Consider the following 23,094-nt stretch of genomic DNA (forward strand, 5'->3'; position numbering starts at 1 on the left):
GTACTAATGGCAGTGCTTCATATTGCTCCTCTCATGCATTACATACTGACAATTTTCATATTGCTTTTCTAATGCATTATGTACTGATGGCAGTGCTTCAAATCGCTCTTTCCATGCATTACATACTGACGCCAGTGTTTCACATCACTCTTCTCACGCATTATACATCAATGGCGATTCTACAGGTCCTGGCTCACTGCTTCACAAACATTGAACTCTGTAACCTTTCCACGATGAATGTTAGGATCAAGATCTGACCTGCACAAATGGTAGAAGGATAAGAGTGACGTGGTAGGCTCAGAGGACTCTCTCCTAGTTCAGTGCATGACGCCGTGTCATGTATCAGTGTTTAAAGCAAATATACCCTCTCTGCTCAGGAGGTCCTAAGAAAAAATGAACTGCACTTTAAGAGAGGATAAACCCAACTGCAGACCCACTGAGAAGGTCTGCAGTGTTAAATCTATCCAGTTCAGTCATGTACTATTAATAAAACCAATTCTGTTATTAGCACTGTCTGTCTACGAATCTAAGACAGTTAGTACATAACTAAAATATCAGCAGAAAATGATAAAATACCCACACATACACTTATTTGAACATTCATTCTCTAATACAAATTTTATTCATGGTCATAATAAAGCCCAAGCCCAAACCTATCCCAGCTCTCACTGATTGCAAGAACAGAACTGTCTGTGCATGTGTGTGTGTATACAAGTATCTCATTAAATAATGACCGCCCATAAGAGCGAACTTTCAAACAGCAATCACTTAACAGTAAATCTAAAGTGACTACTTTTTTTTTTTTTTTTTTGCAGAGGGTCACGCCCCCATGCACCCCAATGTGGGGGCTGTGCCCAGCATAACCCCCTGCTAATTATATATACTAATTCCATGATCACGCAACAGCATGGAAAGAGCAAATTCCCTTATCTCGTTGCAACACTATCCCATCAAAAAGCTGCTGAAAAAAAGAACATCTGCACCATCGGCTTTCACTCTTTCAAACTGCACCTCTCTCTCTCTCTCTCTCCCTCTTTCTCTCTCTCTCTATATATATATATAAATATATATATACATACGTGTATACACACAAACACGCACATGTCAAAGAACAAACAATATGATATGAAGGAGTGCCAGTTCACTTGCAGCAAATGTTTATGACATGTGAGGGAACTGGAGCAGCTGTTAGAAACACATCCATGCAGAGCAATAGTACGCAGAGCAGACTTCTCAAGGAAAACACTCCCAGCCAGAACCAAACTGAAAAACCAAGACATTTAAGGCAGTCCTAGATAAAATGACAACCAATCTCCTTATTAAAAAACAAAAATGATATTCAGACATGGCAGTGTTTAAAATAAATGGCAAATCTTATCATTTTGTTGAAATTTGAACCTAGAAAATGCTGGTTATGTGGTATAAAGGCACAAAGCCCTGACACATGACCAGCTGTTCCAGGTTCATCCAAGTGGTCCAGTGAGGGAAGGCAGAAATAAGCTGCCAGCACTGGCATTCCCATCCAGGGGGGGGGGGGGGGTAACATTTTAACATGTCTGTACTGCCTCCTTGTGATGAAGAAGGGAAATACTGTAGTAACATACAGGATTCATGGCAACTGCATGTCACATGAAGCACTGTATATGCACTACAGCCATACCAGCACCTCTCAACATTTTAGCACAAGAAATCTAGGCACAGCCCAAAATAATGGGACAGGACAAAGGTCCAAGAATAGGGACACATTTATTGCTCTTATAAACTTAGAAAGTTGTTAGAATAATAGGATTTGCATTACCATTGATTTTTTGAATAATATGAAGTCTGAAACTCACGATTGTCATCGTTTTCCTTGTGATTTGCCAGAAATCCACACATTTTATGAGGCACAGACTAAAAATACAAGTCAAAAATCTGTACAGTTGATAGGAATGCATACCGTGCACACATCCATGTCCTGAACAAGGCATGTGCCAAGGAAAGGAACTGCATACAAGGATTCAGCAGTGTGCACAGCAGGGCTTCAAAGGGAGTGGGCAGTAAAAAGGCATACAATCTCAAGTCCCCTATGCTTGCAGTATGATGGCTTCTACTTGGGTCAGTTCTAACCTCTGACATCAAGCACCAAAATGAGTGGGCTCCCACTGAGTAACACAGTGAAATAGTCTCAGCAATTGCAACAATAACAAAAATAAAGACACCGCTGGAAATAAAGTTTGAAGTTTTGCATGGAAATAATTACTAACCTAGAGTGCACTTTGTTTTTAATTCACTGCTCTAATGTAGGGTCTTTTTGCCTACATTGCATACTAAGTCACTGCTGGTATATTTAATAACAGTACTAATAAAGTTAAGAACAGCAAAAATAGTAATATTCTATTTAGTACACTTTACTGCTTATACCAAACACTAACATTCACTAGGAAGATATGAAAGCAAAAAAAAATGAACCCAGAAAGGGGACTACAAAATGGCAAAAATATAAAGCACTGAGTCTGTGATGTAATAATCTAAGGTCACTCTACGCTCACTCTGTATACAGGGAGAATAAACTGGAAAAATGTATCCAAAGAAAAGGGCTTTGGCAGCACTGCTAGCTATCGCAATAAAACTCGATGCAAAGTAAAACGGTTGCAGTGAAAGCCAACAAAATGCAAGGCCGTGTCATGTCAGGAACAGTATCCACATGACCGGATGAAATACTCCAAAGCTGTACACAGCAGTGTATGGCTGCAGGTCTGCAGACCATATGTGCTCAAGGAATTGCATTTCTGGAGAAGGAACAAAACATGGTGACAAAAATGGTAAACTGGAGGGGTGACTTACATTATGATAAAAAGCTAGAAAGAAAGAATCCTGGAAACAAACAGAGAACATATCGGTGCAAACTATATTAAAGGGGGAACTGGAGAAGTAGAGATGAAAGTGTGAGAACATGATGCAGTAGGACACATATCAAATTAGTTCTCAGAGAGGGTGGTGAAAGCATAGAAATGTGTCTGCCTGAATGGATGGTGGGCAATGAAACTACTGCCTCAATAAAGAAGGCTCGAGGCACATTGATGAGGGAGGATATGATGCAGTAGGACACATATCCAATTAATTCTCAGAGAGGGTGGTGAAAGCATAGAAATGTGTCTGCCTGAATGGATGGTGGGCAATGAAACTACTGCCTCAATAAAGAAGGCTCGAGGCACATTGATGAGGGGGGAATATGATGCAGTAGGACACATATCAAATTAGTTCTCAGAGAGGGTGGTGAAAGCATAGAAATGTGTCTGCCTGAATGGATGGTGGGCAATGAAACTACTGCCTCAATAAAGGAGGCTCGAGACACATTGATGAGGGAGGATATGATGCAGTAGGACACATATCCAATTAATTCTCAGAGAGGGTGGTGAAAGCATAGAAATGTGTCTGCCTGAATGGATGGTGGGCAATGAAACTACTGCCTCAATAAAGAAGGCTCGAGGCACATTGATGAGGGAGGATATGATGCAGACAACAGTGGCCCAGTGTTAACTACAACACAGGCAGTCTAGACAGGAAAAGTGTCTTTTTTTAGCTCAGACATATTTAGGCAAGTATAACTTCAACATACTAACAAACATTTAAGCTTTGCTTTCCTGAGTTTAGAATCACTTGGCAAGTCTACAGCTTGTAGTATAGCAATGAAATGTCAGTCATACTAAGAAAAACAGACAAAGATGACTACTGGACTAAGTAATCCCAAAATGGAAGACTTCCATGAATACGCCACGTGTTTCAGGTACATAATCATAACAAACAAGGTTTTTATTCTGAGAGGAATTAAATCTTGACCCTTCAAAAGTCTCAAATGATCATACAAGTACATTAGTTTATTCCTGGCTTTGTTCATATATTGACCTCAATATTAAAATAAGTTCATTTTTAAATTAAATAAATTGGCTTTACCGTTCTCGACGTAGGAGGTGCTGATGGGCTTGTTAATGACATGATCTCCTGAATAGCAAGTCGCAGCTTTAACCTATGTAAGGGGTTACTGATCCCAATTTCCCGTTGGATTTCAGTATCTGACAATGCAGACATAATAGCACCGCTTTTCACATTGGCTCTGCAAGCTGCCACATACCAAGCTGGCATTCCCACCCACAACTACAAGTAAAGAAGAAAAAAAGTAACTTTACTACGACTGATATTTACCATACAAAAATAAAGAAATGTTGATATGTAAAAAGTAACTTTACTACAACTATTTACCGTACAAAAAAAAATGTTGATATGCAAAAAGTAACTTTACTACGACTGATATTTACCATACAAAAATAAAGGTATGTTGATATGCAAAAAGTAACTTTACTACGACTATTTACCATACAAAAATAAAGATATGCTGTTGTTGTAAGACAAAAATAGCAAAACAATGAATGTGACAACAATTTTTCTGGTATAAAGCAGCTGTTTCTTACCTCCAGCCAAGCAACAACTGTAGGGCCATCCCACTGTACGAAAGGTAAGCCTTGCCTTCGAGCTTCATCGAGAAGTTCATGCCTAAAATAAAAATGCCAGCGTCAGACAAATTTAAATAAGAAAAATAGAGAAACAGGTAAAAAGAGCTTTAAAAAATCCCAAAAGTAAATATGCACTTAACAGTACCAGTCGGTCCATCGAGTTTACCAGAAAAAGATACCTCCTTTTTGATCTGTACTACCCAATAACAGACCTAATGTCAGCTACAAACCGTGGGTATGTAACACTACACTATCACAAGCTTTGTATCCAAACTAAAAACTGACAATGGACTGACAATAGCTGTGGGCTACATAGTGAACAAAGACAACACACTGCACAACAATCAGTACTGAATATAGAGTCCAAGAAAGCACATTCAGGTATAGATTAAAAGAAGTGTGTGTGTGTGTGTGTGTGTGTGTGTGTGTGTGTGTGTGTGTGTAGGACAAAGTGGTATAGCCAGTGTGTAAACTAGTGATTTATTTTATCAACTACTGTCCACTGATGTCAGCATATTCTGATCATAAGCTTGATAAACTATATTTTTATATGCTCATCAGCAGTGACTTGATAAGCCAACCATTATCACATCAACTCTTCCTAACCTGAAACGAACAGGACTGTGGTGCAGGTGACATGAAAGAGCAGCTAGTAAGTTCTCTCTCTACAGTTTAGGTGCTTTTTTTTTTTTTTTTTTGAAAACATACAACTTTTTCAGTATCCAACACTGTAAGCAGTTGGAAGACAGACCGTGAGAGAGAAAGAAAAGGCATAGAACAAAACAGAGAACAAACAAGGGTGTGATGGACCATGGTGCGTACTATTAATAAGCAATCTGGGGTAGCTGCATGCACTGATGCAAGAAGGGAGGGTTAGACATTGCTGGTATCACAGAAATATGGGCTGTTAATAAAAGGTGAGAATATATGGAGCTGTCTCATTTCATCTTTGTTTACCAGAACTGCCAGATCCACTGGCATAGAAGGATAAAGCTCAAATTTACAATCCAGGTGACCTCAGTTTGATTCGCGGCTTGGGCATCTGGACATCTACTGGAGTTAGTACAGTAGGAGTGAAGATGTTCAGCCCACTTGCCCGTCTTTGGGACGGAGCTGGGCAAATGTGTGGGACACCCAAAAACACAGACTTTCCCTGTGATGATCAGAGAAATCTATATGATTTGCTTGTTTCATAAGGTATGGTTGTTTAAAGACTTGCATCACTTATGTCAATCCAGTGCTATGCAAGCTGCATGTCCTCCTAGACAAACACTCCCTGGGCAGGTGGAAATGGGTTAGGATCTTGTAGCAAAAAGCCTGATCCACCATAAATGATGGCACCCTTCCAATACCCAACTCCTATCCTGACAGGAATGAAAGGGCTGTCAGACCACCACTGTCATAAAACTGAATGAACTAACTGGATGCCTGTGAGGGAGGTGAACGGTCAGGAGGGCTAGGGACCAGAAAAACAACTAAAACATGTATTTCTCTCCACAGACTAAATCAACTGATGCTTCAGCACAACAAAACAACTGGTCAAAGCTCCAGCCTGTAAAAAGCTGCCAACAAAAGCATTTACTAGAAGACAGAAAAACATCCCCTACATTTTCCTGCAGCCCTCTTTATTAAATATACCAAAGGTAAAGGTGGTGGTGGAGTAGCAACATTATTCCAAAATCATCTCACTACAGAACAAATTGATCGTAATTCACAGGAAATCAAAGATGTAGAGCTAATTCTTGCCAAATTAAAACTAAACACCAACAAACATTTTTATTGCAGGTGGCTATATTCCTCCAGGCAATAATATTACTATAATGGAAAACCTGCTAAACTGGATAACAACCTCTCTTCCACTGGAGACCATACTACTAGGTGACTTTAATATTGACTGGTCTGACTGTACCAGCCGCAATCCCTCTACCTACATTAACCTTCATGGATTCAACCAAATTATATCTACCCCCACTAGAATTGACAAAGCAACCAAAGGCAAGTCCATCCCAGACTGGATTCTGCTATCTGACCCCCACTCTCGTACATCAGTCAGGCCATCTTCCAGACAGTCTGAGTGACCATCAAACAACCTATCTAATTAGGAACAGATCCCCCCACATTAACCAACCCATCCTCAGAGCAGTATGCAACAAAAAGTCCCTCAAAGCCAACAATCTAATAAATGCACTAAAATGCTGCAACTGGACCCCACCTAAAACAACTATCCCTAGATGAAGCCGTGCAATACTTCAATTCAACCTTCTTAAACATCTTAAACCACCATGCACCCACCCGAACCATCACAGTCAGAACTAACTATGCCCCATGGCTATCTAAAGATGCAAAGATTATAATGAAAGAAAGGAACAAAGCCTGGCTACAATGCCAGAAATCCAAAACCACTACCTTAAGACAAAACTACTTGGAACTTCACAAGAAAGTCAAAAGGCAAATTAAAGGTGACAAAATTAATTACTACAAATCCACACAGGAAAAATATGCTCACCACCCCCAAAACTTCTGGGCCACATTTTTTGAGTTTACTGCACCCAGGGAAACCCACTACCCCTACCCCTGTATTACCAAACAACCTGGAGGACACCCCCACTCAATTTAACAACTACTTTACTAATACAGTCCAAGCCCTTGCCAACACCCAAAAGAGTGCCAGTGGCCCCATTCCAACAACTACCCCTACCCACCCCAGTTCTCTAAACATGCCCCCCAGATTTTCTCTACATCCAGTTCCCACTAAGTTAATAGCCAAAATCCTCAAAAAATGTAAACTAACCAAACCAGCCACTGACAATCTTCCAGCAGACTTCCTTCAGTTAATAGTACAGGCTATAACCTATCCCGTATCTATAATAATAGGTCTATATCAGAATGTAAAGTTCCTGACACATGGAAAATGTCACATATTATTCCACTCCACAAGGGAGGTACCTGTCTTGAATTCACAAACTATCGCCCAATCGCAATTCTATCTTCACTGTCAAAAATATTAGAGAGAGTAGTTCTCTCTCAACTAATGAATCACCTCCTAAATAACAATCTACTATCCAACTGCCAGCATGGCTTTAGACCTTCCCATAGCATCACCACAGCATTACTCTCATTTACCAACATAGTCAATCACCATAGGAGCAAAGAATTATTCGCATCCTCCATATTCCTAGACCTATCTAAAGCGTTTGATATGGTAACCGCCGTATACTCCTCGAAACTCTAGCTACCCTTAACATGAGCTCCTCCACTACATCATGGTTCAATTGCTACTTAGGCCGTCAGCAAGCAGTCTTTTGGCAAGACCAATTGTCCCCCCCCTATTACCAGTAACCGTAGGAGTCCCTCAGGGTTCCATCCTTGGTCCTTTGCTGTTCTCCCTATTTACAAACCAAACAGCTTCCTCCTCACCCTCTGCCTCAATAGTGCAATACGCAGATGACACCACTATTATATGTGCCGCCACTACTCTAAAGGAACTACAAACACTCACTCAAAATAACTTTACTTTAGCTGAAGCATGGTTCACTAACATTAAATTTATTCTTAATCCAAAAAAAACCAAACTAATACACTTTAGCCTTTGGCAGACCACCTCCTCTAAACAATGAATTTACCATAAAATCCACTGACAATACTCTGATCACCCCAACCACACAAACAAAGCTGCTAGGCAGTGAAATGGACAACAGTCTAAAATTCGACATACACATAGCACAAACAATCAAGAAAGTAAACAAAAAGCTTGGCCTCCTTTACAGGAACAAACACTTCATCACTAAACATACCAAAGCCACTATAACAAGAACTCACCTCTTATCCGTCCTCCTTTATGCCTCCCCCATCATGACTAATCTCCACCACACAGAACTAAACAAAATGGAATCTTGTTACAATAAGATAGCCAAGTTTGCAACTGATGCCTCCTGTAGATCCCACCACTATCTATCCCTCAGGTAACTCAACTGGCTGGAGTTGCCTCACCTACTCCTACTCAATCAACTCTCAATAGCACACGAGCTCTACTACCTTCCTGACAAAACCCCAGCTCTTCTGTAACTAATACAGCCCTACATCACCACTAGAGCCTTAAGATCTACTAACCAAAACCTCATACATCAAACATAGAAACGATGCTGGGAAATTTCTCTTTGCATGCACTATTGCCAGAACCTGGAATTCACTCCCAAGCCAAATTACCTCTACCACCTCTCTAATACATTTCAAAAAACTCCTGAAAACTCATTATGAAAACAGCTGGCTTTGTTCATGCTATACCCCTGGCTAACCCACCCCACTGCACTACTTGCAAGGATTCCATCAGAGATCACCTGTATCCCCTGGTATACTTGTTAAGCCAATGATATATACCTTCTAATTCAATGACATATACTGTATTAAACAAATGCCCATCTTGGGAAAACAAAACTGAAAAAATGTATGCGATTGCATGTAGTATATACAACAAGAACTTGTCAATAATTACTGTAAATATGCTCATAGGCATTTCTTTCATGGAGATCATATGTGTACAGGCTATTTATATGTTCTCTCATATATGTAATGTGATGCTGGAGCTTTTCTACTCGGGCCTCCGCTGAAAATGGATATGAATATCCAGTCGGACTTTCCCAGTTAACAAATGTAAAATAAAATAAATAAATAAAATAAAGCCACCCAACCACACAGAAAAAACACAAAAGTCCACATATAGTGAAAAACTGCAAACAACCTGTACCAGCAATGATCCCTATATGAAACAGCAACGGAGGAACTGGACATCCACGACGTTAAAGTGATGAAGAGAAACTCTGTCCCAGTTACAATGCTAATGAGATTCCACTGTATAGCTTGCTCAGGAGGAACGGGAGGGAAGCAGTTTTCTACATAAAGAAGGACATCACATGTGAGGTTGGAAAAAACACCAAACCAAGAATAGAGAAAGGGTGCAGCAGAGGTCAGACCTTAGGTGAGCACCCTGCTGGTCAGAGCAGAGGAGGAGGGAATGCTGGTGAGTGAATACATTGCGTCAACCCCCAGACACATCAAGGCAAAAGGGACTGGAAGAGAGAATAATGAGAGGACCAGGATGACGAAGGTTAAACAACACCTGCCCGCTACAGAATGTACCCGACCTCGACACCTACGAAGGTTAAACAACACCTGCCAGTTACAGACTGTACCCAACCTCGACACCTATGAAGGTTAAACAACACCTGCCCGCTACAGACTGTACCCGACCTCGACACCTAAGAAGGTTAAACACCTGCCCGCTACAGACTGTACCCGACCTCGACACCTACGAAGGTTAAACAACACCTGCCCGCTACAGACTGTACCCGACCTCGACACCTACGAAGGTTAAACAACACCTGCCCGGTACAGACTGTACCCGACCTCGACACCTATGAAGGTTAAACAACACCTGCCCACTGCAGACTGTACTCGACCTCGACACCTACGAAGGTTAAACAACACCTGCCCGCTACAGACTGTACCCGACCTCGACACCTACGAAGGTTAAACAACACCTGCTAGTTACAGACTGTACCCGACCTCGACACCTATGAAGGCTAAACAACCCCTGCCAGTTACAGACTGTACCCGACCTCGACACCTACGAAGGTTAAACAACCCCTGCCAGTTACAGACTGTACCCGACCTCGACACCTATGAAGGTTAAACAACACCTGCCCACTACAGACTGTACCCGACCTCGACACCTAAGAAGGTTAAACAACACCTGCCCGCTACAGACTGTACCCGACCTCGACACCTACGAAGGTTAAACAACTCCTGCAAGTTACAGACTGTACCCGACCTCGACACCTACGAAGGTTAAACAACTCCTGCCAGTTACAGACTGTACCTGACCTCGACACCTATGAAGGTTAAACACCTGCCCGCTACAGACTGTACCTGACCTCGACACCTATGAAGGTTAAACACCTGCCCGCTACAGACTGTACCCGACCTCGATACCTACGAAGGTTAAACAACACCTGCCCGCTACAGACTGTACCCGACCTCGACATCTACGAAGGTTAAACAACACCTGCCCGCTACAGACTGTACCCGACCTCGACACCTACGAAGGTTAAACAACACGTGCCCGCTACAAACTGTACCCGACCTCGAAACCTACGAAGATTAAACAACTCCTGCCAGTTACAGACTGTACCCGACCTCGACACCTATGAAGGTTAAACAACACCTGCCCGCTACATCCTGTACCCGACCTCGACACCTATGAAGGTTAAACAACAGCTGCCCACTACAGACTGTACCCGACCTCGACACCTACAAAGGTTAAACAACTCCTGCCAGTTACAGACTGTACCCGACCTCGACACCTACGAAGGTTAAACAACACCTGCCCGCTACAGACTGAACCCGACCTCGACACCTACGAAGGTTAAACAACACCTGCCTGCTACAGACTGTACCCGACCTCGACACCTACGAAGGTTAAACAACTCCTAAGGGAACTAAACCTGCCAGTTACACACTGTACCCGACCTCGACACCTACGAAGGTTAAACAACACCTGCCAGCTACAGACTGTACCCGTCCTCGACACCTACAAAGGTTAAACAACTCCTGACAGTTACAGACAGTACCCGACCTCGACACCTACGAAGGTTAAACCACACCTGCCTGCTACAGACTGTACCCGACCTCGACACCTACGAAGGTTAAACAACTCCTGCCAGTTACAGACTGTACCCGACCTCGACAGCTACGAAGGTTAAACAACACCTGCACGCTACAGACTGTACCCAACCTCGACACATACGAAGGTTAAACAACACCTGCCAGTTACAGACTGCACCCGACCTCAACACCTATGAAGGTTAAACAACTCATATGAGAACTAAACCTGCCAGTTACAGACTGTACCCGACCTCGACACCTACGAAGGTTAAACAACACCTGCCAGGTACAGACTGTACCCGACCTTGACACCTACGAAGGTTAAACAACACCTCCCAGTTACAGACTGTACCCGACCTCGACACCTATGAAGGTTAAACAACTCCTAAGGAACTAAACCTGCCAGTTACAGACTGTACCTGACCTCAACACCTATGAAGGTTAAACAACTCCTAAGGGAACTAAACCTGCCAGTTACAGACTGTACCTGACCCAGACACCTATGAAGGTTAAATAACTCCTGCCCGTTACAGACTGTACCCGACCTCAACAAGTATGAAGGTTAAACAACACCTGCCAGTTACAGACTGTACCTGACATCGACACCTATGAAGGTTAAACAACTCCTAAGGGAACTAAACCTGCCAGTTACAGACTGTACCCGACCTCGACACCTACGAAGGTTAAACAACACCTGCCACTTACAGACTGTACCCGACCTCGACACCTATGAAGGTTAAACAACACCTGCCAGTTACAGACTGTACCCAACCTCGACACCTATGAAGGTTAAACTCCTCCTAAGGGAACAAAACCTGCCAGTTACAGACTGTACCTGACCTCGACACCTATGAAGGTTAAAAAACTCCTAAGGAAACTAAACCTGCCAGTTACAGAATGTACCTGACCTAGACACCTATGAAGGTTAAACAACTCCTAAGGGAACTAAACCTGCCAGTTACAGAATGTACCTGACCTCGACACCTATGAAGGTTAAACAACTCCTAAGGAACTAAACCTGCCGTTACAGACTGTACCCGACCTCGACACCTATGAAGGTTAAACAACACCTGCCAGTTACAGACTGCACCCGACCTCGACACCTATGAAGGTTAAACAACACCTGCCAGTTACAGACTGTACCCGACCTCGACACCTATGAAGGTTAAACAACTCCTAAGGAACTAAACCTGCCAGTTACAGACTATACCTGACCTCGAAACCTATGAAGGTTAAACACCTCCTAAGGGAACTAAACCTGCCAGTTACAGAGTGTACCTGACCTCGACACCTATGAAGGTTAAACAAATCCTAAGGAACTAAACCTGCCAGTTACAGAATGTACCTGACCTCGACACCTATGAAGGTTAAACAACTCCTAAGGGAACTAAACCTGCCAGTTACAGACTGTACCTGACCTCGACACCTATGAAGGTTAAACAACTCCTAAGGAACTAAACCTGCCAGTTACAGAATGTACCTGACCTCGACACCTATGAAGGTTAAACAACTCCTAAGGGAACTAAACCTGCCAGTTACAGACAGTACCTGACCTCGACACCTATGAAGGTTAAACAACTCCTAAGGAACTAAACCTGCCAGTTACAGAATGTACCTGACCTCGACACCTATGAAGGTTAAACAACTCCTAAGGAACTAAACCTGCCAGTTACAGACAGTACCTGACCTCGACACCTATGAAGGTTAAACAACTCCTAAGGAACTAAACCTGCCAGTTACAGACTGTACCTGACCTCAACACCTATGAAGGTTAAACAACACCTGCCCATTGCAGACTGTACCCGACCTCGACACCTACGAAGGTTGAACAACTCCGGCCAGGTACAGACTGTACCTGACCTCGACACCTATGAAGGTTAAACAACACCTGCCAGTTACAGAATGTACCTGACCTCGACACCTATGAAGGTTAAACAACTCCTGCCCATTACAGACTGTACCTGACCTCGACACCTATGAAGATTAAAAAACACCTGCCAGTTACAGAATGTACCTGACCTCGACACCTATGAAGGTTAAACAACTCCTGCCCGTTACAGACTGTACCTGACCTCAACACCTATGAAGGTTAAACAACACCTGCCAGTTACAGAATGTACCTGACCTCGACACCTATGAAGGTTAAACAACTCCTGCTCGTTACAGACTGTACCTGACCACGACACCTACGAAGGTTAAACAACACCTGCCCGTTACAGACTGTACCTGACCTCGACACCTATGAAGGTTAAAAAACTCCTAAGGAACTAAACCTGCCAGTTACAGAATGTACCTGACCTCGACACCTATGAAGGTTAAACAACTCCTAAGGAACTAAACCTGCCAGTTACAGACTGTACCTGACCTCGACACCTATGAAGGTTAAACAACACCTGCCCATTACAGACTGTACCTGACCTCGACACCTACGACGGTTAAACAACTCCTAAGGAACTAAACCTGCCAGTTACAGAATGTACCTGACCTCGACACCTATGAAGGTTAAACAACTCCTAAGGAACTAAACCTGCCAGTTACAGACTGTACCTGACCTTGACACCTATGAAGGTTAAACAACTCCTATGAAGGTTAAACAACTCCTAAAGAACTAAACCTGCCAGTTACAGACTGTACCTGACCTCGACACCTATGAAGGTTAAACAACTCCTAAGGAACTAAACCTACCAGTTACAGACTGTACCTGACCTCGACACCTATGAAAGTTAAACAACTCCTAAGGAACTAAACCTGCCAGTTACAGACTGTACCTGACCTCAACACCTATGAAGGTTAAACAACTCCTAAGGGAACTAAACCTGCCAGTTACAGAATGTACCTGACCTCGACACCTATGAAGTTTAAACAACTCCTAAGGAACTAAATCTGCCAGTTACAGACTGTACCTGACCTCAACACCTATGAAGGTTAAACAACTCCTAAGGAACTAAACCTGCCAGTTACAGACTGTACCTGACCTCGACACCTATGAAGGTTAAACAACTCCTAAGGAACTAAACCTGGCAGTTACAGACTGTACCTGACCTCGACACCTATGATGGTTAAACAACTCCTAAGGAACTAAACCTGCCAGTTACAGAATGTACCTGACCTCGACACCTATGAAGGTTAAACAACTCCTAAGGGAACTAAACCTGCCAGTTACAGACTGTACCTGACCTCGACACCTATGAAGGTTAAACAACTCCTGCCCGTTACAGACTGTACCTGACCTCAACACCTATGAAGGTTAAACAACACCTGCCAGTTACAGACTGTACCTGACCGACACCTATGAAGGTTAAACAACTCCTAAGGAACTAAACCTGCCAGTTACAGAATGTACCTGACCTCGACACCTATGAAGGTTAAACAACTCCTAAGGAACTAAACCTGCCAGTTACAGACTGTACCTGACCTCGACAACTATGAAGGTTAAAAAACTCCTAAGGGAACTAAATCTGCCACTTACAGAATGTACCTGACCTCGACACCTATGAAGGTTAAACAACTCCTAAGGAACTAAACCTGCCAGTTACAGACGGTACGTGACCTCGACACCTATGAAGGTTAAACAACTCCTAAGGAACTAAACCTGCTAGTTACAGAATGTATCTGACCTCGACACCTATGAAGGTTAAACAACTCCTAAGGGAACTAAACCGGCGAGTTACAGAATGTACCTGACCTCAACACCTATGAAGGTTAAACAACTCCTAAGGAACTAAACCTGCCAGTTACAGAATGTACCTGACCTCGACACCTATGAAGGTTAAACTCCTCCTAAGGAACTAAACCTGCCAGTTACAGAATGTACCTGACCTCAACACCTATGAAGGTTAAACAACTCCTAAGGGAACTAAACCTGCCAGTTACAGAATGTACCTGACCTCGACACCTATGAAGGTTAAACAACTCCTAAGGAACTAAACCTGCCAGTTACAGAATGTACCTGACCTCCACACCTACGAAGGTTAAACAACTCCTAAGGAACTAAACCTGCCAGTTACAGACTGGACCTGACCTCAACACCTATGAAGGTTAAACAACTCCTAAGGGAACTAAACTGGCCAGTTACAGAATGTACCTGACCTCGACACCTATGAAGGTTAAACAACTCCTAAGGAACTAAACCTGCCAGTTACAGACTGTACCTGACCTCGACACTTATGAAGGTTAAACAACTCCTAAGGAAATAAACCTGCCAGTTACAGAATGTACCTGACCTCGACACCTATGAAGGTTAAACAACTCCTAAGGGAACTAAACCTGCCAGTTACAGAATGTACCTGACCTTGACACCTACGAAGGTTAATAAGAGCAAAACTGATAACACCAAGAAGAGTAGTTCCAGAACCGCAAAGTGAAGACAATAGTTCGTAAAAAAGGTAAGTCCTTTATTAGTTGCCAAGTGGTAAAAATCCAAAGACAGTTGGTACAAAGCAGCAAAATCAGACCAAATGGTAAAAATCCAAAGTCAGTAGGTACAAAACAGCAAAATCAGACAAGCGATTTCGCTTGGAGAATGCCAAGCTTTTTCAAGTCAAAAACAGTTGCCTGCAGTGAGGCAACTGTTTAAATGAGGATGTTAATTAGTCACATGTTTGGTTAGAGCTGAGTTGCATTAAGAAACAATTGAGACTGTTTTGAGCAAGTGAACAGCCAAATAATAAAATGAAACATTAAAAAGTGCATAGGTGAAATTGACATTGCATTGTCTGCTGACTGGGCTAACAAACCCTTTACTTTCCAGAAAGGTACTGTTCGTTCAATTAATTCCACCTCTATTGAAGGTGACTTTGATGATTTTAAAAACAAACTGTATAGCCTGAGAAGCAACCAAATGGAAATAGACTATTTATATGAATGTATCAATGTTAAACGTATCCCAAAGGGACTACGGTTTTTCAAATTTCCTAATTATGTTAAGCATGGCACTGTACAATATAGACAGATGTGTGACATATTTGATAAGGCAGGGATCGAAATAATGAAGTTAATGATCTCAGAATACGAGAGTAAAGCCAATATTTTAAACACTGAGTTGAATGCTTTGCACCAATTGGTTATTTCTGACAATCATTTCTCCATGGTCAAACATGAATATGACAAGGTGTTCGATGATGTAGATTCTTTTTGTAATAAGGTCATGAATCGGAAAATTAGAAAGCTCGATAGAGACTTAGATGAATATAGGAATGATATAGCTTACCCCTGTCACAATAAATTTTCCAAAACCATTAGATCAACTAGCATTCCTGGTAATGGCGGGATGAAGTTTTTCAGCCAGACACACACCACGCCCCACGGAGAAGTGAGCGTTTGGCTGAAAAAGACAAGAGACAACGTGAGCAGGATTTTCCCATGCACCCCGGGAGGTCCGGGGCCTGGGGACCAAAACCACAGAGGACTGGATGGAGGTGGACCAACAAATAACTCTAGGCACCCACACCCAAGATGTGGCAAATCCCCCTACAGACACCTCCCCCTGTACTGAACCTGCAGACCACTCTATCCTGCCTTGCTCCAATACCACTATAACCAAGCATGCCAATTGCACTATTTATACCAAGAATGACTTTACTATTTTTAATTACACAGACATGGTGGTTAATGACACAGCCTTTAATCTCTTTACCAAAGGACTCCATTTCGTCCCCACTAACAGAGCAAATTTGGCTCAGTTACTAGTTGATCTCAAGTTATTCACCAGAGGACTCAACCTCAAACATTTTTTCAAAGGACAAACTTGGCAACCTACAGGACTGTGTAGGAAGAGTACCTTCAATCCCCCCACCCACCCACTTCTTAAGCTATACGAGGAATTAATTGAACAGGACTTGCGTAACATGTAATGACAACCCCCAGACCACACTCAACCAACCTGAACACCGAAGACTTAGAATACATTAACAAGTTGTTTGAAGAGCATATTAGAATCATGAAACCTGATAAAGGTGGTGGTGTGGTTCTCATGTACGAAGTCTGCTTATGAGGCTAGCATGCACCATGTACTGCATGATGACACCCAATACTGCCTCACGTCCAAATGAATACAACATCGCACTTGCAAAAATTAAATCCTCTTTGTATGACAGTTTGCTACAGGGATCCATTAATGAAAAACTTTACAATTTTCTACTTGTCAACAAACCAATTGTACCAGTTATCTTCGGAATCCCAAAGACCCACAAGGGCACCAGTCCGTTGACCTTCAGACCCATTGTCTCGGGTGCGGGGGTGTGACTGAGCCTATTGCCAAGTTCATTGACCACATCACAAAACAACACACCCATGCCCTCACATACGTGTGCAAAGATTCATGGGAATTTCTGAAACTTTTCCCTGTGTCCAACTGCCCCCCTCCTCCTTTCTGGTCACCATTGACATCAAAGACCTTTTTCCAGTATTCCCCACTCTACAGGACTAGACTGGTTTAGTGACTTTTCACCAAAGAAACGAATTTGGGTAACAACTTCATCAATCTAATTATTGACATGATGAGTACAGTCTTAAACAACAACTACATTTGTTTTAATGGGGAACTTTTCAAACAGGAAAAAGGAGTAGCAATGGGGGCCTCCTGTGCCACCAACTATGCTAATGTGGTTTTGCACAGATGGGAACAGGACTACATTTTTGGCACTACTTGGGCACAGTTTGTCACCTTCTATTGCAGATACCTTGACGACATCTGCCTCATTTGGAAAGGTACTGAACTCCAACTGTCGAAGTTTTGGAATACATCAACAGTACCACAGAGTTTCTGACTTTCACACACAACATCAGTCATGAACATCTGCACTATCTTGACGCCACCATTTATAGGGATGCCCAATCCTTGGAACTACACTCCAAGGTTTACAGGAAACCCACTTTTTCGAACTGTCTATTACACTATGAGAGTCAACATCCTTTTCATCAAAAGAAGGGCATAGTCAAGGGCCAACTTATAAGAGCATCCAGAATGTGCAGTAAACTCTCCGATTTTCTAGAAGAGACTCACAATCTACATGACATGTTCACCCAAAGAGGCTATCCTGAGAACTTGCTCAACTCACTAAAAGATGAAATCTTTGCCAAAAGGGACTCCTTATACCCCCCACTGCTTGACGCACGCAAGTGCAGATCCCCAACCTCATGTTACAACAGAGCAAAGAAATGGACGGCAATTTCATTTACACTTTCTCCGACAACTCTGAACAAATTGAAACTATTGTATCCAAATACTGGTTTGTACTGGCTGGCAATGACGACTTCAGGAGTATCATTCCGGACAAACCTAATTTTGTGAGGAAGAGGGGGCAAAACCTCAAAGACATCTTCGAGAGAAAACCCATTGCAACTACCCACAACTCTCACAACAACAAGGGCACCTTCAAATGTGGTGCCTGCAAGCAATGTTCTCTCATTGCAAACAAATCCCACATCTACCTTGCATCCAGACACACCTGTATCAGATCCCCCTGTCACTTTTCATGTGGAACAAAAGGGGTTGTTTATATCGGGCTCTGCACCACCTGTGGTGCCTTTTATGTGGGCAAAACAGAGGGAATTCAGGAAAAGGCTATACGAACACACTTACGACATTGAAAAGGAAAAGGAAAGCAACGCTTTTTTCAAACACTCACTTACATGTCCCAATTACAAGTTGTCTTTCATGATCCTTGAACAAGTGAACCCTAACATTAGAGGAGGGGACTGGGAATCACCTTGAATACAGGGAGCTTGTCTGGCAACTCAAGCTAGATGCAGGCAGGCCCCCGGGGTTAAATGGCACACTTAGTATAGGCTCGGTTCTGAAGCTCAGAAGGGCTAGATTATAGCATGTCTCATCCTATTTTCACTATTTCTCAACACTGTTTCTTTGCCCATTGAACACACTTGCTCCAAGTCACCAAGTAGTGCAAATTCATATGCATCATGACATCTATTTTTAAGGCTAACATAACAGCACTACATTGATTCTCATATTACACAGGACTGCTGACTTCAAACTCACTTGGATCACACACAGCTTTTTTTAAACTTCCACTTGTATTTGTATTTCTATCCAAACCTTTTGGACAAGCAAAGTTTTTAATTTCATTATAACACTCACTTGGTTTACCAGTCATGTATAAACAATGCAATGTCAATTTCACCTATGCACTTTTTAATGTTTCATTTTATTATTTGGCTGTTCACTTGCTCAAAACAGTCTCAATTGTTTCTTAATGCAACTCAGCTCTAACCAAACATGTGACTAATTAACATCCTCATTTAAACAGTTGCCTCACTGCAGGCAACTGTTTTTGACTTGAAAAAGCTTGGCATTCTCCAAGCGAAAGCGCTTGTCTGATTTTGCTGTTTTGTACCTACTGACTTTGGATTTTTACCATTTGGTCTGATTTTGCTGCTTTGTACCAACTCTCTTTGGATTTTTACCACTTGGCAACTAATAAAGGACTTACCTTTTTTACGAACTATTGTCTTCACTTTGCGGTTCTGGACCTACGAAGGTTAAACAACTCCTAAGGAACTAAACCTGCCAGTTTCAGACTGTACCTGACCTCGACACCAATGAAGGTTAAACAACTCCTAAGGAACTAAACCTGCCAGTTATAGAATCTACCTGACCTCGACACCTATGAAGGTTAAACAACTCCTAAGGGAACTAAACCTGCCAGTTACAGAATGTACCTGACATCGACACCTATGAAGGTTAAACAACTCCTAAGGAACTAAACCTGCCAGTTACAGAATGTACCTGACCTCGACACCTATGAAGGTTCAACAACTCCTAAGGGAACTAAACCTGCCAGTTACAGAATGTACCTGACCTCGACACCTATGAAGGTTAAACAACTCCTAAGGGAACTAAACCTGCCAGTTACAGAATGTACCTGACATCGACACCTATGAAGGTTAAACAACTCCTAAGGAACTAAACCTGCCAGTTATAGAATCTACCTGACCTCGACACCTATGAAGGTTAAACAACTCCTAAGGGAACTAAACCTGCCAGTTACAGAATGTACCTGACATCGACACCTATGAAGGTTAAACAACTCCTAAGGAACTAAACCTGCCAGTTACAGAATGTACCTGACCTCGACACCTATGAAGGTTAAACAACTCCTAAGGGAACTAAACCTGCCAGTTACAGACTGTACCTGACCTTAACACCTATGAAGGTTAAACAACTCCTATGGGAACTAAACCTGCCAGTTACAGAATGTACCTGACCTCGACACCTACGAAGGTTAAACAACTCCTAAGGAACTAAACTTGCCAGTTACAGACTGTACCTCACCTCGACACCTATGAAGGTTAAACAACTCCTAAGGAACTAAACCTGCCAGTTACAGAATGTACCTGACCTCGACACCTATGAAGGTTAAACAACTCCTAAGGGAACTAAACCTGCCAGTTACAGAATGTACCTGACCTCGACACCTATGAACGTTAAACAACTCCTAAGGAACTAAACCTGCCAGTTACAGACTGTACCTGACCTCGACACTTATGAAGGTTAAACAACTCCTAAGGAAATAAACCTGCCAGTTACAGAATGTACCTGACCTCGACACCTATGAAGGTTAAACAACTCCTAAGGGAACTAAACCTGCCAGTTACAGAATGTACCTGACCTCGACACCTATGAAGGTTAAACAACTCCTAAGGAACTAAACCTGCCAGTTACAGACTGTACCTGACCTCGACACCAATGAAGGTTAAACAACTCCTAAGGAACTAAACCTGCCAGTTACAGAATCTACCTGACCTCGACACCTATGAAGGTTAAACAACTCCTAAGGGAACTAAACCTGCCAGTTACAGAATGTACCTGACCTCGACACCTATGAAGGTTAAACAACTCCTGCCCGTTACAGACTGTACCTAACCTCAACACCTATGAAGGTTAAACAACACCTGCCAGTTACAGAATGTACCTGACCTCGACACCTATGAAGGTTAAACAACTCCTGCTCGTTACAGACTGTACCTGACCACGACACCTACGAAGGTTAAACAACACCTGCCCGTTACAGACTGTACCTGACCTCGACACCTATGAAGGTTAAAAAACTCCTAAGGAACTAAACCTGCCAGTTACAGAATGTACCTGACCTCGACACCTATGAAGGTTAAACAACTCCTAAGGAACTAAACCTGCCAGTTACAGACTGTACCTGACCTCGACACCTATGAAGGTTAAACAACACCTGCCCATTACAGACTGTACCTGACCTCGACACCTACGACGGTTAAACAACTCCTAAGGAACTAAACCTGCCAGTTACAGAATGTACCTGACCTCGACACCTATGAAGGTTAAACAACTCCTAAGGGAACTAAACCTGCCAGTTACAGACTGTACCTGACCTTGACACCTATGAAGGTTAAACAACTCCTATGAAGGTTAAACAACTCCTAAAGAACTAAACCTGCCAGTTACAGACTGTACCTGACCTCGACACCTATGAAGGTTAAACAACTCCTAAGGAACTAAACCTACCAGTTACAGACTGTACCTGACCTCGACACCTATGAAAGTTAAACAACTCCTAAGGAACTAAACCTGCCAGTTACAGACTGTACCTGACCTCAACACCTATGAAGGTTAAACAACTCCTAAGGGAACTAAACCTGCCAGTTACAGAATGTACCTGACCTCGACACCTATGAAGTTCAAACAACTCCTAAGGAACTAAATCTGCCAGTTACAGACTGTACCTGACCTCAACACCTATGAAGGTTAAACAACTCCTAAGGAACTAAACCTGCCAGTTACAGACTGTACCTGACCTCGACACCTATGAAGGTTAAACAACTCCTAAGGAACTAAACCTGCCAGTTACAGACTGTACCTCACCACGACACCTATGAAGGTTAAACAACTCCTAAGGAACTAAACCTGCCAGTTACAGACTGTACCTGACCTCCACACCTATGAAGGTTAAACAACTCCTAAGGAACTAAACCTGCCAGTTACAGACTGTACCTGACCTCAACACCTATGAAGGTTAAACAACTCCTAAGGGAACTAAACCTGCCAGTTACAGAATGTACCTGACCTCGACACCTATGAAGGTTAAACAACTCCTAATGGAACTAAACCTGCCAGTTACAGACTGTACCTGACCTCGACACCTATGAAGGTTAAACAACTCCTAAGGAACTAAACCTGCCAGTTACAGAATGTACCTGACCTCGACACCTATGAAGGTTAAACAACTCCTAAGGGAACTAAACCTGCCAGTTACAGACTGTACCTGACCTCGACACCTATGAAGGTTAAACAACTCCTGCCCGTTACAGACTGTACCTGACCTCAACACCTATGAAGGTTAAACAACACCTGCCAGTTACAGACTGTACCTGACATTGACACCTATGAAGGTTAAACAACTCCTAAGGAACTAAACCTGCCAGTTACAGAATGTACCTGACCTCGACACCTATGAAGGTTAAACAACTCCTAAGGAACTAAACCTGCCAGTTACAGACTGTACCTGACCTCGACAACTATGAAGGTTAAAAAACTCCTAAGGGAACTAAACCTGCCACTTACAGAATGTACCTGACCTCGACACCTATGAAGGTTAAACAACTCCTAAGGAACTAAACCTGCCAGTTACAGACTGTACCTGACCTCGACACCTATGAAGGTTAAACAACTCCTAAGGAACTAAACCTGCTAGTTACAGAATGTATCTGACCTCGACACCTATGAAGGTTAAACAACTCCTAATGGAACTAAACCGGCGAGTTACAGAATGTACCTGACCTCAACACCTATGAAGGTTAAACAACTCCTAAGGAACTAAACCTGCCAGTTACAGAATGTACCTGACCTCGACACCTATGAAGGTTAAACTCCTCCTAAGGAACTAAACCTGCCAGTTACAGAATGTACCTGACCTCAACACCTATGAAGGTTAAACAACTCCTAAGGGAA

General features: G+C 42.6%; 1 protein-coding gene across 1 annotated transcript in view; it reads right to left on the reverse strand.

Annotated features, from left to right (window-relative positions):
- PPFIA1 (PTPRF interacting protein alpha 1) overlaps window positions 1–23,094 on the reverse strand; it is a 2,891,353-nt gene that overhangs the window by 691,798 nt on the left and 2,176,461 nt on the right. The window contains exons 22-23 of the mRNA XM_044082514.1: window positions 4,452–4,533; window positions 3,937–4,137 (exon numbers count right to left, since the gene is read on the reverse strand). Of these exons, the coding sequence (XP_043938449.1) occupies window positions 3,937–4,137; window positions 4,452–4,533 (283 nt within the window). The remainder of the gene's footprint in view (window positions 1–3,936; window positions 4,138–4,451; window positions 4,534–23,094) is intronic.

This window comes from Protopterus annectens, chromosome 9.part0 (assembly GCF_019279795.1).
Source record: "Protopterus annectens isolate FY-2018-M chromosome 9.part0, PAN1.0, whole genome shotgun sequence".
Lineage (NCBI taxonomy): Eukaryota > Metazoa > Chordata > Ceratodontiformes > Protopteridae > Protopterus > Protopterus annectens.